We start from the raw sequence: 15,803 nt of genomic DNA, 5'->3' as shown, positions 1-15,803 counted from the left end.
CTCACCCTCCCTCTGCTCCCTGGGCCAGGTCTAACGCTCCCTCTTCCAGCACTGCCACCTCCTGGGCACCCTCCCGCTCTCCTCTCTGGTCTCGGGGTCCGTCTGCCAGTGGGGCTGTCCCGTGGGTGGGGCGCCTGACGCCCGCCTGACGCCCGCCTCTGCCCTCTCCGCAGACCTCACGTGGTGGGCAGCGGCGGCAGTGACAAGGAAAAGGAGGAGTTTCGGGAGGCCAAGCCCCGCTCACTACGCTTCACGTGGAGCATGAAGACCACGAGCTCCATGGAGCCCAACGAGATGATGCGGGAGATCCGCAAGGTGCTGGACGCAAACAGCTGCCAGAGCGAGCTGCACGAGAAGTACATGCTGTTGTGCATGCACGGCACGCCGGGCCACGAGAACTTCGTGCAGTGGGAGATGGAGGTGTGCAAACTGCCGCGGCTGTCTCTCAACGGTGTTCGATTTAAGCGGATATCGGGCACCTCCATGGCCTTCAAAAACATTGCCTCCAAAATAGCCAACGAGCTTAAGCTATAACAGGCTGCCAGGAGTGGGGGGCGACGGAGGCGGCCAGCTGGACTTAGCTGCTGGGGCCGGCGCTCCGCCTGCCCGGGCGAGACTGCAGAGATGGATTGGTGTGTCTCCCCTGCTGGCACTTCTCCCCTCCCCGCCCTTCTCAGTTTTTTCTTCCATGTTTGTGGGGGTTGGGAGATGGTTCTCTCCCCCCCCCCCACATTTACCCCTGCCCAGATATTCCCCCTTCCCCCCTCTCTCCCACAGGAGGCAAAGGAAGGGGAGGGAGGGGTGGGGGGCAGGGCTCCCCCTCGGTACTGCGGTTGCACAGAGTATTTCGCCTAAACCAAGAAATTTTTTATTACCAAAAAGAAAAAAGAAAAAAAAAAAAATCCCAGCGGCCACCTTTCCTCCCTGCCCCATTGGGACAGTCGAGACTGGATCTGTGGGGTTTCCCGGGAGGGTGGCTCAGGGCTGGAACACTCTCAGGCAAGAGTGGTGGAGTTCCCTGTCAGGCCCTCCGCCAGGCCCACTTTGGGCTTCTCCCCTCTCCTCTCCTCCTTCCCCTCCAAGCAAACCACCAGAGGTGGCCTTCCCCTGACCTCAGGCCCCTGGGCTGGAGGCCTGGGCGGCTGGGGGCTGGGGGCAGGGGTGCCGCACAGCCCTGAAGCGGTGGGACGGACGGGCGGGCGAGGCGCGGGGCCCGGCCTCCCTCCACACTGTATCCTCTGCCCCTCCTTCCCCAGAGGCTGGGCATTTCCTTCCACAAGCTGCTGTGGGGACTTTTGTTCCCCTCCTCAAAAAGTCTGTGCCATCTTCTCCCACCCCCTCCTGGGTAGAAGGCGGGGCTGACCCCAGGGCTGGGAGAGGGGAGGGGACCGCAGGGCAGATGGGCTCCTCGGCCCCCAGGGGGCCGCCTGGGCTGCTAGTCTCCGGAACAGGGACGCTGGGCATTCTCCGTTCTGGGAGAGCCTTTGTCTGAAAGCACAGCCCCCCTCGCCGTCCCTCTCCCCACTGCTCCCCTTCATTGGCATTAATCTGGGCACCAGCTAGTTCCATAGCAGTGACTTCACCACTCATCTCTCGGCCTTGCCTTTTCTTCCTCACACCGTCGCCCCTCCTCTCAGGAGACACTGCCCGGGGCCCCCGGGGCCGGCCGCCTGGCGGGAGGCTGGACAGGGCAGCAGGGCCGGGAGCCTCTGCCCTCCACAGGGTGGGGGGACAGATAGGCCAAGTGACTCCCAGCTCGCTAACCTCTGCAGCCAGCGTGGGAGTGGCTGGTATGGGCGCTTGGCTGGTGGCAGCCGCTGCATCCCTTAATTTATTTCTCTGCTGTTTCTGTTCTTGAGAAATTGGGGGAGGGGGTCCTGAACAGAGGCTGCCTCTACCCTCACCTGAGTTGTACATTTTTTGTGATGGGTTTTATTTTTTATTATTTTATTTTATTTTTTTTTTGATTTATGATGACTCCACCCCTACTCATCATCCCACTCCCAGGCCTGGCTCCGTGGCAAGTCGAGCCCTTGGTTCCCAGGAAGGGGCCTCGCCAACCTCAGCCCTCCTGCCCCAAGCCCTGAATGCGGGCTCCGGCTCCCACCAAGGGCTCCCCCTCCCTTCTTCCCTCCCGCCTCCTGCCCTATGGAACAGCCCGGGTGCTCCGAGGGACCAGGAGGGCAAGGCTTGGCTCCCAAAGTGGGTGGTGGCCGGGGGGGGGGGGGGGCTCCCAGGCAAGGTGGCCCCTCCCCACCCAGCCCCCCCTTCCTGCACTTAGTTTCTCCTCTGGATCAAACACGTAATAAAGAGAATGTTTGGAATCTGAGCTGCCTCCTCCTGTTTCTTCCTACCGGGCAGGGACCCAGTCCCCATGGGCAAGATGTGGCCCAGCCTGCCTGCCTCGCAGGGGAGAACTGATTCCTGTCTGGGGCCTGGGGAAAGGCCGGTGCCGGGCGGGATCCCTCCCTCCCCTCCCTCCCCTCCCCACCCTCATGGCACAGACAGGAAGCAAAGCCCAAGACCCTTAAACCAAAAGGGAAAGAGGATTCAGTGAGCTTGAAGGTTTTATTTATTTTTTAAAAACATTGAAAAATAAACCCATGTCTGCATGTGTTCCCAACCCTCCTTTCTCTAAGCTTTTGGGCGGTGGGCACAGTGGGCACCCTCAGAGCTCCTCAGCACTTTCCACCCGGCCCCCTGAAGACTGGAGAGCTACCTCTTCAGCCTCTGCTGCTGTCAGGCCCCAAGGAACCTCTCTGCCCACTTCCCCCCTCCAGCTCCCTCCCCACCTCACCCCAGACTTATTGCTAAAAGAAGGGGAAGAGGAAGAACAGCCAACACACTAAACTGTCCTCTCCCCCACCCCCAGGCTATGGTCACTACCCCCTACGCACGAAGGGCAGGACCCCTAGGCCAGGCCCTGGCAGACTAGGAGGCAGCCATTCCAGTCCCAGCCAGGAAAAGTACCCTCGGGCCAGCTCAGAAGGCCCCAGACACTGGCTGGGGAGGGGGTGGAGACAGGCTGGCTGCCAGAAAGACGTGCAGAACCCGCGGGGGTCCAGGCTGTGCCCCCGTCAGCAGCGCTGGGTCTTCGAAAGACCTGGCGAGAGCTCTAGTCTCTTCTGTCCTCAGTGAAGCTGGAGGTCCCTAAGGACATCCGGCAAAGGGGTTCTGGAGCCTCCGGTTGGCGGAAGGCCTCGGGGCTCAGAGCGAGGGTGCTGGAGGCTCCAGGGGGGCTCCAGCCAGGGTGGGTGCGGGCTGAGGGCCCGGGCGGGCACCGTGGCGGGAGGCAGCCAGGGCAGGGCGGATGAGAGGTGGTGGGGGCTGGTTGGGGGCCAGCCGGGGCTGGAGGAAGCGGCCCTGCTGGAGTGGGGGTGGCTGGCGGAGCAGGGTGGGAGCCGTGGGCAAAGGTGGCCTCAGCAGTGGTGGTGGCTGGGACAGCGAGGTGGGAGGCGGAGGAGGGGGCGGCGCAGGGGGCCCCGATCGGGGTCCTGATGTCGACACAGATGTAATCTGGACCTGAGAGGAGCGAGAGAAGAGTGAGAAACCAGGCTCAAGCACACCCTCAGCCCAGTCTAAGGACGGAGGCAGTTCCTCTCTGTTCTCTGAAGCGTTTCGCTCTCTCTCCCCTTCTCACCTCATCGTCTTCCTCCAGGGCTGGGGCTGGCAAGGGAGCCCCTCTCCTAGCCTCCTCCATGGGGACCGGGGGGGCTCCAGGGGCCCCATCCTGCTCGGCCTCCCATTCCTGCAGCACCTCCTCCAGATTGAAGCGGCGCCGGTAGCTCACAAAGAAGGTCTTCACCTGGGTCAGAGTCTTGTTCCCAATCACCTCTGCAATAGCCCCAAAGTCTTTGCCATACCTACGGATGGCTGCAAGGGTCAAAAGGGCAGCAGGTGTGAATACCCACTTAGAACTAGTTACTTCCCTGATCCTTCCCCTCTGCCCCAGCTCCTTGGAGGGCAGGCGACACTCCTGGGGCCCTCTATTCTCCCGAGTCTCACCCACCTTGTACTGCCAAAAGCTGCTCATCCGTGGTCCAGCGGGAGTTGAACTTGGTGTTGGCCTGGAGAGCAAGGAATATATCCTTGAGACTCAAAAATATGGGAACAGAGGCCCTGCTACCCAAGGAAAACTCCCCTTTCTGCTGTGCCACCAGAAAGAACCCCCTCCTGCACTCAGACTTGAAGAGCAGCCTCACCTCAGGGGGGCGGAGTGGATCGATGCCCCCCTCCAGGGCTTGGCGGAGGCTGCTGTTGGTCTGCTTCATGCTTTGCACCTGGGAAGGCAAGGCAAGGAAGGGACATCAAATTCCAAGCCAGGGAGGCCATCAATACCAACCCTCACCAGGGCCCTACTTCCCAACAAAGCTCTTTGCCACCCACCATCTACCTCATCTCTCCCTCATAACCATTCACTAGGGGAGACACTGGGGTTTGCCCCTATTTCAAAGACCAGGTTTGCTTGTTTGTTTGTTTTTAATGTACAGAAAAGAACGCCAGGTTACCCAGAAGCCCAGAGGATGGGGCAGGTGCAGGCTTGGCATCCACACGACCTCCCTTACGCCTCAGCTGCCCCCAGTCATAGTTCCCAGCTGCCGACTGTCCCCTTTGCCTGGCCCCTTCTTTCCTCGGGCCCCCCACCTGGCGCTTGAGGGAGATGAGCTGGGAGTCGAGGCCTCGAAGTGTGAGGTTGGCAAGGTCCGGGCTCCCCGACACGGCAGTGAGGCCCTCAGGGCTCAGGTACATGCCCTTGGGAGGGCGCCGCCGAGTTCGCAGCGGATGGTGGCGGTACTGAGACCCCTGGGCCTCCTTCTTTCCTGGACCTGGGCGGGCATTCAGGGGCCGAGAGGGCAGAGGCTGCCAGGGAAAGGAGAGGAGGTGGGTGGTGCGGAGCCCAAGGAGAGGGCGGGCAGGCGGGCAGGGCCAGAGGAGCTCTGGGACCTCACCTCTCTCTTGGGGTCTCCAGCGTCCGGCTCCCCCTCACTCACGGCTCCTCGTCCCTCTTCAAGCTCATCACTGCTTACACGGGGGCCAAGGTGGGGTAAGGCAGGGGCCAGGGCCCCCAGGAGCTCAGTTTACCCCCACCCAGAGCTTCCCCGAGCCCCCCACCTGTCTTCTTTGTCCTTTCGGCCCCCCAGCCGCCGAGCCTGTCTGTCCATCACACTGGTCCGGCTGCGGGTCTTCTTCCAAGAGTAGTAATACTTCACCAGGCTGGGAATCAGCTTGTCAGGCAGCTGGAGGGGCAACGCCAGAGGCTGGGGCCCACCTAAGACTCTGGGCCTCGGGCAGGCTTAACAGAAAGAAGGGGCCAAGGAGCACTGGCGGGGGTGGAGGGCTTTACCATCTGCTGGATCCGCTGGAAACATTTGCCATGGAAGCCAAAGGCCTGTTCAAACAGCACCTTGTCCTCTACCGTCCACTCGTCCGGGAACGGGGTGAAGTTGGCCAGGTCAGCCAGAGACTTCTCTACGTCGTGCTTATGCCACAGGAGCATGCCCAGTGCCTGGCCCAGGAGAGGGGACAACGCAGGCTCAGCTGCCCGCAGCACTGTCCCGTCTCCACCCCAAATCCCTGCGGGGCCAAGGCTCACCTGCTCGATGTTGTAACCATGCTTCTCCTTGGCCATCGCAATGTACTTGTCAACTGCAGGGGCGGGAGGAGCCAGGTCTTGGAGGAGGGGTTACAACCCCTAAGCCAGGCCTCCTGCCCGGAAAGGGGTATGCCCCCAGGGGCTAGGCCCCTGAGCCTGAGCCCCAGGGCAGGGGCTGAACCCACATACCTCAGCCTCCAGCCCACTTCTGAGAAGAGCTGGCTGCCAGCTGGCATGAACCCCAGGCCCCAGCTCCCAAGGGTATGCATGAGCCCAGGGTCCCACCCCACTCACGCTTGGCATCTGACACACAGTGGTTGGGCGACCACACTAACATCCCCTTCAGCTCCTTGTTACTGTAGCGTGCGGGGCTCTCTGAAAGGCAACGGAGCAGAGGAGGGAAGACATCATCAGCCTGGTGGCGCTGGCCTGGACCCATGGCCAGAGGGCAGCGGAGGAGTGGGGCCTGCGAGGTGAGGCACAGAGGGGAAGGAGGAACAGAGACCCAGACAGGAAGGCAGAGCAGGAAAACTAACCATGCCACAGGGCCGGCCACCCACCCCCGCCTGTCCTTACAGTGGGCGCCAGCCAAGGGTTCCCCCAGGTGGGGCTCAGGGCCAAGCCATGGGCCCTCCAGTCCCCTCCCTTCACAGCCTGTCCTGCCACTCACCAGGCTTGCACTCCGGAATTACGGCCTGGTAATTGGTTCCAACGCGGATCATGCTGTCTGTGGAGCCGGTGGGGGGCGGGGGGAGGCAGTCAGGACTCCAGGGAGGGAGGGAGGACGGGAGGATGTGGCGGGGGAGGTGGCTGGCCTGGAGTTCTCCTTCCTGACCACCCAGGGCCCCCATCTTCCAGGAGGCTCACTTTTCCCTGATCTTCCCCTCAGTTACCCTCAGCCACAGAGGGAACTGGAAAAGGGAGAGACCTGCCTAGCCATAGCCATGGGGGGTGGGGGAGAGGACAGGGGCCAGTTTTCAAGCCCAGGCCCAGCAGAGCCCTTTGTTCTGACGGGGGGGGGGGGAGAGGGGGAAGGGGGGAGTTGGTGGGGGTTGGAGGGCTGCCCCTAGACCTGGACCACAGCCCTCCTGCAGAGAATCCAAGGCTCCTCCCCACCACAGGAGCCCCACAGCTCGGTGTGGAGGTGTCTTCCCAGCTCCTGCCCCAGTCAGACCTCAGTTCCCTGCAAGGTGGCAAGGTACGAGGAGCCCAAGCTGTGAAAGGGAGGGACGCCTGAGTCCCTCGGGGACTGAGGGCAGGGAGGGGGCAGGCAGGACCGTCTCCTCGGCAGCTAGGGGCCCAGCCTCCAGATTCCCTGTGCCGGCTTTGGGGAGAAGCAAGGCACAGGCTCCAATCCAGGCAAGGCAGGAACCATCCGTATAATACCGTGGTCGGCAACTCTCCCCCACGCCCTGCTCCGCGCCCCCCCCGGGCCGGTGCGCCTTTAACCCTAGGCCTCCGGGCTCACCGTGCGAGTGCTCCTCCTCGCTGCTGTCATCCTCCGAGTGGGGTTGTCCGCCGTTGGGCGCCGTCTTGGCCCGGCTGCGGGACAGGATCCCGGAGCCCGCGCTCGGCTTCTCCATCACCGAGGGCATTACCCCGCCCAGCTGCCCCGGGGGGCGCGGGAGCCTTCGGAGAGCAGCGGTCGTTGCCGCGCTCGCCTGGGATGCCGTGCCCGGCCCGGCCTGGAGAGGTCGCCACTGAGGCCACGAGAGGCAGGAGGTCAAGCGTGGCTAGGGTCCGGCGGGGCAGGAGCCCAACGGGCAGCCCAGCGCTCTCCGCGACCCCCACGGGTGAGGGTGTCAGAAAAGTTTGTGTAGAAGTGGGGTACGCGGGGGATGAGCGCAAGGTCCGGTGGGGCTGGCGCGCGCTCGCTCTGGACGCTCCACGGAATTGGGGCTCCCCGGAGAAGTCTGGGCACCCTGCCCTCGGAGCGCCCTGGAGCCCCAGTGCCCGCCTGCCCACGCAGTTCAGCGAGCGGGCGCTGCGGCGCGATTGCCGCCCCCGGCGGGCTCCGCGCCTCTCGGCTGCACCAGGATGCCCCAGTCCCCGGGAGGGGACCCCTGCCCGGACCAGACCCCTGCCTGCGACGGCAGCCGGCGGGGCCCCGGCGCTGGCGGCGGCGGCGGCGGCGGCGGCGGCGGGACGGCGCGCACGGCGCGCGGTGCTGGGGCAGAGTTGCCGGGAGGCGGGGGAGCGCAGCCGCGGGCGCCGCCTCGCACCCTCCCCGACGCGCTCGCTCTCCACGGCGCGCTCGGGCTGCTGCTCGCTCGCCCGCTCTCCGCCGCCGCTCGCTCCTCGCGCACACAATGAAGCTGCTGGCAGGGAAGTAGTGCCGGCTGCGGCCTCAGCACCCCTCCCCCAGCCGATGCCTCCGCCAGCTGAACATCTGGCCCTGGGGTGGAAGGGAGGGCCCGGGGGGCGGGGCCTGGGGGCCGGGGCTAGACCTCCAGGGGGTGGGGTCAGGACCCGGGTGGAGAGCGCTTTCCTCTGCGGGCCCCCCGAGCTCCCAGACTTGCCCCTGGGGGAGACCCCCCCCTACCCCCGAGGAGTAGCCGGGGGTCAGCCCCACCCACGCGCACACCAGCCCCACACACCAGTGGGCTCGGGTTACCGCCGCCTGCCCCGGGGGCCCTGAGGCCGCCTGCCCGCCCGGGTGGAGCCCAGCTTTTCCTTCCATTTCCCTTCCTGCCAAGGAACTCCCCGCCCCCCTTCCGCAGGGGGGACCCCCCCCTTCATGCGCCCTTGGGGGCCAGAGCGGATGGGAGGCCGGACAGGCGAGGAATGAATTCCTCCAAGAGCTACCGGGCCAAAGCCTGGCTTCTGGTGCATCTGTGGGTCCCCAGGGGTCACCTCAGTTCCCTTTAACTGCTGCAGCGCGCACCCCAAAACAGTGGCACAAGGGGTTGCGGGATGGGGTGTGGGAAGTGTAGGGAAAGATCTGGACTGCAGGGTGAGGGAGGAGCTGGGTGTCCTCCCTACTGGGTTCCCTGTCACCCCAGCTGGGAGCAGCATCCCCCTCCCCCAGGACGAGCACGGGCAGAGTGACAGACCGGGAAGCGGGTAGAGCGGCACAGACGGAGATGGGGGAGGGGGGTGGGCAGAGACTTTCAAAGCCAGACCCAGCCACCCTGCCAGGCACACAAAGAGCCAGCACACACACCGGCGACAAGCTGCGCCGGTGCCCGTCCCCGCCGCCGCAGGCACGTGCTGCCGCGCACACAGGCCGAAGCCCCCTCCCACCCGTCGCCCCTCCCACCCGAGCCCCAGACTTCTAGACACACCTCCACCCGGGCACGCCCCGCTGTGCCCAGACTGAGCCGAGCCTGCACTCGCACCCTCCTCTCCCTTCCCTTCCTCGGCCACTCAGTAATCAGATTCCTAAATTTAGAAGCAACCCAGGGCCCAGCCAGGGATGGATCCCCGCCCCCACCCGCTGCCTGCGGCCAGCCGGCCGGGGTCCTGCGGTCGGGCCACGACCCGGCTGGGGCCTCCTGGTCCTGGGGGCTCCTGCGGGCGGCCGGGCAAAGTCAGGCACAACCCCACCCAGCTGCGGTGCTGTCTGGCCACATGGGGCCACACTGGGGCCACCCAGCCGGCAGCCACGTTGCCCGCCACACCTCCGGTCAGAGCTATGGGGCCTTTTTCCTCCTCTTAAATCATGGATTGGGCACCAAGCCCCAGGGTGGGGAGGTCTGGATAGAGGAGAACGAGTGGGCCAAGGGCAGGTCTGAGCTAAGGGGTCTGCTACAAATGAAAAGAGCCTCCGCAGCCTTACTCCTCCTGAGTGGCCACCCTGCCCCCAGCACCTCCAGTCTTTAGGGAGCCTCTCATCTCTGTCCCCTCCTGCCTGGCAGGCAGCCATCGCTGCTCACAGCCCTCTCCTATGATGGAGTCTTCCATTTTGCCCACACCAGCCCCTCTTGAAGCAGGGCCTCAGCTGGGTCCCCCATTTCCCCCTTGCCACTTTTCCATACTCATGCTTAGGGTCCAGGGCCCAGCACCTCACCCCACCCCCAGGCCACAGCATCATGCTTATTCTGGCCTCCCTCCTCCTGGGCTGCCCCAGGTACCCCCAGCCACAGGCGTCCCTCCTTCCTTAGCACCCCTCCCCCCAATAAGAACCTAATTCTGTTCTCACTTCTCCCTAGGGCCTGGAGCTCAGGGCCAGAGGAAGATTCTGCTCTGGAGGAGGGGGCAGGGAGGGGAGGCTTATTCCTTGGCGTAGAGAGGAGGGGGGCAGTCCCTAGGCCCTGGTGTGATGAGGCTTCCGCCTAGGAGGTGGGACGCGACATGGGAGGGGTATCCTAGGAATTTGGGGATGACTCTGGGGGCCACAGTGTCCAGAGAGAGAGAGGAGGCACATTCCTAGTGAGCAACCTCCTCCCCAAGGGGCAACGGCGCAGGGTTAGGAGGGGGAGGGGCAAGGCCCCACCCTCCCACCTGCTGCAGCCGCCCCCTCCCCAGCTGGCCCCCTCTTTTGTGCAAAGCCACACAAAGGACAAGGGGCCCCGGCCGGCCTGGCCATCTGCTCCCAGCAGCCTGAAGGCTCTTAAAGAGACAGCACCCCCTCCCTGCCCTGGGGCTGTGGGGCGGGATGGACCGGGTGCGCCACCGGACCTGGTCTCAGCGGTACCCCACGTGCCACCCACTTTTCCCTCGCTCCCCCAGCCCCAGGTCGGGAATCATTCTCCCTCAGGCCAGGGGCACCGAGGTGCCACGTGGCCCAGAACAGGAGGCGTGGGAGGGGAGAGAAAGGAGGCAGCCAGGGACCAGCCCCTCCCCTCCTGCCTTAGGCAGAGGGGCCAGGGAAGCTCAGTAGTACAGCACTAGTACTGGGGTCCCTCACCTCCCTGAGGCCACCTCTGAGCTTTGTGAGCTGCTGCCGGCCTCCGGGAGTGCCCTCCCCGCCGTCCTCACTGAGGAGCTCACCCTCGGCCTTCCTCAGGGAGGATGCCGGTGCCTGCTTTTTGAGGGCTGCAGGCCGCTGGGCAGCAACCCCGTGATCCGGGCACATTTGCTTCCTGGGTTTTCCAGTTGAGGAAACTGAGGCTTGGCCAAGCCCCCCCACAGGCCTCCACAAAGCCAACGCCCCCGGCTGTGTCTGAAGCCTTCCTCCCGCCCCCAACTGCCACCCCCCCGCCCCCCACCCCTGGGCCAGATAAGGGTCCTCACCCCTGAGATCCCCCGGGAAGCCAGACCAAGGCGCTCAGAGCCTTTGCCACACTGCTGGGGACACCAGTTTACATTATTTGTGTGATTGTTTGTTTCTCGACTGTCTCCCTGCAGGGCGGCATGGCAGGGATTGGGTCCACTGTGTTCACTGCTGTGTTCTCAGTGCCTGGCATATAGTAGGCACTCAATATTTGCTGAACAAATAAATGCCAGAAGCCCCAAAAGCCTTCCTCTTCGCTGGGCTCCTCTGTCCCCTGCGTGTTGGGCATCTTGCCTCCTCACTCCTCGAGGTGAGGCAGAGCGGACAAAGGTCGAACAGGGATGCTGGGAGAGAAAAGGAGGGTGACCTTGAACAAGCCACCAGCCTCCCCTCTCCCTCCTCCCAAAGGCGGGGGCAGCTCCAGCCAATCCTGAACCCGTAGCCCTGCCAGACAGACTGGGACTGTCCTGAGCTCTGGCCAGGCAAGGCTGGCCGCTGCGGTGTGGTGCCTGGGACCCCGGCCAGGCCCTCAGTGGCCAGAGCCAAGGGGCTCAGCTTGGGGAGGGTGGCAGGCAGGCGGGCCCTTGGGTGGGGGAGGGAGGGTGGCAGGATCTAAGGAGAAACCTGGCTGAGCAGCGGGGGAGTCGGACTGGAGGCCAGGGGGAGATGAAGCTGGAGAAATGGAGAAGGTGGGCTACAGTGTGGAAGGAGCATGGGGGCGCTCCCTCCAGGGCCCTCACCCCCTCAGCCTGCCCAGATAGGACTTCAATTCCTCCCTCCCCGCCAGGCCCCCGGGGCTCACTGGCAGGCGTGTGGCCCAGGGCACTGCCCTCCTGGGCCCAGTTAGTAATCTCATGAACTGGCCCACCCTCCCACCCGGGGCTGTGAAGAGGCTGAGAGAAGGTGACAGAGGCGACGATCCGGTGCTTGGCATCGCCTCAGCACCGTGGCCACGTGAGGGGTGGGGGGGGGGGCGCTAAAGGAGCCCAGGCCAGCACATCTGTGAGTGGCGCTGGGGGCGGGCAGAGCAGAAGCAGGCGGGAGGTCAGCAAGGAGACCCCAGGCTTCCTGACACCCACGCCGACGAAAGCTGACTCCCTGAGTGAAGCAGGAACTAGGGCGGAAGGGTCAGGGAGACCTTAGCAGAGAGACACGAGAAGGTGACAGGGGCTCCCTGGAGCCACGAGGGGGCAGCTTCCAGACCTGGGAGCCCCCTCTGTTTCTCCGGAAGCCAGGAAAGGAACCTCCCCTCACCCTCACCTGGGCAATAGCTGGTGCCCTCTAGCGGTGACAGCGTGGACCAAGGGGTCCCACCTCAGCTTGGCCACAGATGTCCTCCCAGGGAGTCTGAGCACGGCACCGTGAGGAGCCCATTCTCCTAGGGCAAGTGCATGCAGTCAAGATCCTCTGGGGCCAACTGAGCTTTAGATCCAATCCCCAGCACGTCTCCTGGGCCCAGAGCCACCCAGAACCTCCCAGAACAAAGTCAGGTGGAGCGGAAACCCCTAGAGAAATGGCAGAGGAGAGGGGAACCGCAGGGAAAGTGCAGGAGCACTGCAGGCCAAGGAGCTCAGCCCTGGAGTGAGTCCTGGCTCTGCTTCTTGCTTGCTGTGTGGCCTGAGGTGAGTTACTTGGCCTCTCCGAGGCTGAGTCCCTCCATCTCTCAAAGGGAGCAATAACGCTGACCTCATCTGATTGTTGGGAGGATCCAACATCATCTCAGATGGAATGTAATTGGAGTCTCCATCAATGCTGCTTTCCTTTTGAAGCAGGGGTCCCCTCCTGAACACCCCTAGCTGGGCTAGAAAACCACCCTTCACTTCTCTGTGAGGCTGCCCATGCTCTGTGCACCAGCTGAAGGCCATTGCCACCTGCAGCTCCTGGTTCTGGCCTCTGGAGCTAAAAGCTCTTCCTCTGAGACATTTGACACTTGACAACCTCCCTCTGACTTGTCTACCGCTTCAGGTTCCTGCCTTCGGTCTGATCTCGCCAATCCATCACACAAACATAGCTGGATACAGATTCTCAAATACTGCTTTGATCAGGTCTCACTCCTGCTCAATAACCTTGCATGGTTCACTATTGCCTTCCAGGCAAAGTTGGAGCTTCTCCTCTCCCAGCCCAGTACTCAAGGCCTTTCTAGCCTGTATCTGATCCAGCTGAACAGGTCTGCTCACTACTTGCTGAGCCCTACCTGGTGCCCCAGAATACCCCATCCACCCTGCAGACCCTGGCCTGGCCCACTTATTTGCATGCCCCATACCTGGCCAGTCCCTTGGGACTGCTGGCTTCTGCTGGCCAGCTCTGCTGCGACAGGGCACATCCAGGGTTCCCGGCTTGGCTACAATCACCCTTCCTACTTCCCCCAACCTGCCCCCCTCATGCTCCTCCTCCACCACCCCATCTGCTGCATGGCTCTTAGCCCATGACCTTGCCTTCTGCTTCCAGAGAGAATAGAGGCCTCTGGGAGGAACCCCCTCTAAGGCCTGCCCCTGCACCCAGAGATTCACTCCTTCCCTCTCACCTCCAGTTGTAGGTGTACCTTCCCCCTTCAAGGCCAACCTCCCTCCCAGGCTCCGCATCTCTCAGCGACACACACACACACACAGACACACACACACACACACACACACACACGTTTGGTCCTCATTTACCTCTCCTCCCTCATTATTCTCTCCCCTTCGGCATGTCAACCTGCCTAAGGCCCTCCATCCCAAGACACTCCCATCCCGCATGTACACCAACACACACACGCACCCCTTCCTCCATCCCAAGTTTCACCTTTAGCTACTCCTTTCAGCTACAGCTACTGAAAGCTAGTGCTACCTTTTCTCTCTCTCTCTCTCTTCTTTTTTTTTTTTTTTTTTTTTAAAGCTGAGCTTCTCAGGGAATTCCCTGGTGGTCCAGTGGTTAGGGCTCTGGGCTTCCACTGCAGGGGGTCTGGGTTCAATCCCTGGTCGGGGAGCTAAGATCCTTCAAGCCGCACAGTGCAGCCAAAAAAAAAAAATTAAAAAATAAAGCTGGGCTTCTTAAAAGAGTTGTTCACACCCCTTCATCCTTGTCCTCACCTCCCACTCACTCTGCAACCCACTGCAGTGTTGTGTCACCCTCTGCCACTCCACGGAGACTGCTCTTGCCAAGGTCACTAGTGGCTGTCATCTCTAAACCCAAAGGACTTTTGACGGGCCTGGACTCAATCCACCTCTGGGCAGGACGGACAGAGAGGGCTACCCCTCTTCCTGGACATGAGCTCCCAGCTGGCGTCCATCCTCTCTGCCTCCAAACCCTTGCTGTAGATCCTTCGGTCCCAGGCTACATCCTTAACTCCCCGGGCTGTGGACACTGCAACCTCCATCTCCAGCCCCGACCCCTGCCCCTGGCTCTGGACCCCCATACCCAACCAACTGCCTTCTGGACATCTGCTCAGTTTTCTCTCAGACACCGCAAGCTCGGCCTGTCCGAAATGGATCTCCGCCTCTTGACTACCCGTTGGCTCTGCCTGCCCACCTCTTCCCACCAGTCCCTGACAAAGTACAGAAACTTAGGAAATGCCCTGGACTCGTCCTTCTGCTTCACTTCCGAGTCCAACAGCCTCCAATTTGCGTCAGCCTCTTCCCCCATGGCCACTCCCTCTCACCCCATGAATGAAACCGCCTCCCAGCAGGCCTCCCTGCCTCCTCTCTTGGTCCCTTCTAATCTATTCTTTATTCAGCAGCCAGGGCAATCTTTCTCACATCCAATCTAATCAAGTCAATCCGCTGCTTTTCATTATCCTTTGATAATCTCCTTCAGAATCTGGCCTCCTGATATCCCATCCCCCTTTGCCTTTCTCCTTCGGGGATCCAAGTGGTGCTGTGGAGTTGATCCCACCCCAATGTCAGCCTTTCCCAAGGCCCTGGAGATCATGATTGGTTCAGAAGCGGACTAGAGACCTAAGCCGGCCCAATCAGCATGTTACAAATATGGGATGAAGGCCAGGAAGCTGAGCCTGGAGGGCACCACAAAGAGATGGGAAAAAAACTGGCTTCCCAATGACATCAACTTTACCTGAAGCCACTGAACCTCTGAACTTTTTCGTCACGTGCGCCAGTACCTTCCTTTGATTGTTGGAGCCTGGTTGATTTCAGTTTTCTGTCACTTGCAACCAGAGCCTCTGAAATAAGACATCTCTCAACATTACCTCACTTGAAGTTACGCTTTAGCCACGCCCAACAACCTGCAGTTCGCTTGGAGTCTGTAGATGCGATACCTGATACCTGGGATGCCAATCCTTTCCTTGTTGACTAATTCTCATTTGCCTCACAAAATGAAAGTCAGTTTCACCCTGTCTAGGACATCTGCTCCTCCCCATCTCAGCACCGATCACACTCTAATGTAACCACATACCTGTTTACCTGTCTGTCTCCTCCTTGAGGCTGTGAGTCCTGAGAGGGCAGGGCATCTGTCTTACTCACCCGTGCACCCCCAGCCCCTCTCACTCCACAGGTACCTACACCGGCAGGTCCTGGGAAATCACTTCTGCCGAATCTCCCCTGATTTTACCAACGTATTAGGATCTCCTTGTAGGCAAAGATTTATAATAATAATAGAAAATGCCAACTTCTGTGAGTGCCTATTATTTCTTTTTTCACAGCTATATTCCCCAGACCCTAGATTAGCACAAGTACATAGTAAATGCTCAATAACTATTGTTGAATAAATTAATGGATGAGTAACAAACAAATTGAATGCTCATAGGTACCAACCACAGTGTGCAAAATGCTTGCCTAAATTATCTCATTTTCCTCCACAGTAGCCCTGTGAGGTAGGTAGTCTAATTATCTTCATTTTACAGATGAGGAGCTGAGGCTTCAGAAGATGATCTGCCTAAGATCATAAAGCTTGAAAGTGGCAGAACTGGGACTGGTTTCAAGCCAGCTGATGCCAGAGTCCTGTTTTTTATATTCCTGTGTCCATATCCTTCCAGTTAAGATGCATTTGGCTGTTCCAAGAGGCACCATCATTTGATGGTGCTTTGAGCAAAGTGGACATTTTATTGTTTCTCCTAAGAAGTGT

The 15,803-nt window shown here is 61.4% G+C and overlaps 2 protein-coding genes across 18 annotated transcripts in view; one reads left to right on the top strand and one right to left on the bottom strand.

Moving 5' to 3' along the window:
• MARK2 (microtubule affinity regulating kinase 2) overlaps positions 1-2,329 on the top strand; it is a 58,326-nt gene extending 55,997 nt beyond the window's left edge. For all 15 annotated transcript variants that reach the window (XM_082344054.1, XM_082344050.1, XM_082344044.1 and 12 more), the window contains one exon: positions 174-2,329. In XM_082344054.1, the coding sequence (XP_082200180.1) occupies positions 174-534 (361 nt within the window). In that variant the 3' untranslated portion in view covers positions 535-2,329. The remainder of the gene's footprint in view (positions 1-173) is intronic.
• Positions 1,882-7,962, bottom strand: RCOR2 (REST corepressor 2). Of its 3 annotated transcripts, none has more exons than XM_082344138.1 (12): positions 7,062-7,961; positions 6,264-6,320; positions 5,888-5,968; positions 5,594-5,646; positions 5,345-5,506; positions 5,113-5,237; positions 4,950-5,019; positions 4,645-4,860; positions 4,203-4,280; positions 4,010-4,067; positions 3,641-3,834; positions 1,882-3,522 (listed from the first exon to the last, which is right to left on the bottom strand). In XM_082344138.1, the coding sequence occupies exons 1-12, from the start codon at positions 7,186-7,188 to the stop codon at positions 3,208-3,210; spliced, it is 1,536 nt and encodes a 511-aa protein (XP_082200264.1). In that variant the 5' UTR covers positions 7,189-7,961; the 3' UTR covers positions 1,882-3,207. The 3 variants fall into 3 exon arrangements, with proteins under 3 accessions (XP_082200264.1, XP_082200263.1, XP_082200265.1); XM_082344137.1 differs by having other exon boundaries at positions 3,641-3,873; positions 7,062-7,960; XM_082344139.1 differs by lacking the exon at positions 3,641-3,834 and having other exon boundaries at positions 7,062-7,962.
• Positions 7,963-15,803: the final 7,841 nt, after the last annotated feature.

Source organism: Balaenoptera borealis (genome assembly GCF_965194805.1).
Source record: "Balaenoptera borealis genome assembly, chromosome: 11".
Classification (NCBI taxonomy): Eukaryota; Metazoa; Chordata; class Mammalia; order Artiodactyla; family Balaenopteridae; genus Balaenoptera; species Balaenoptera borealis.
This window is presented reverse-complemented; position numbering and strand designations above follow the sequence as displayed.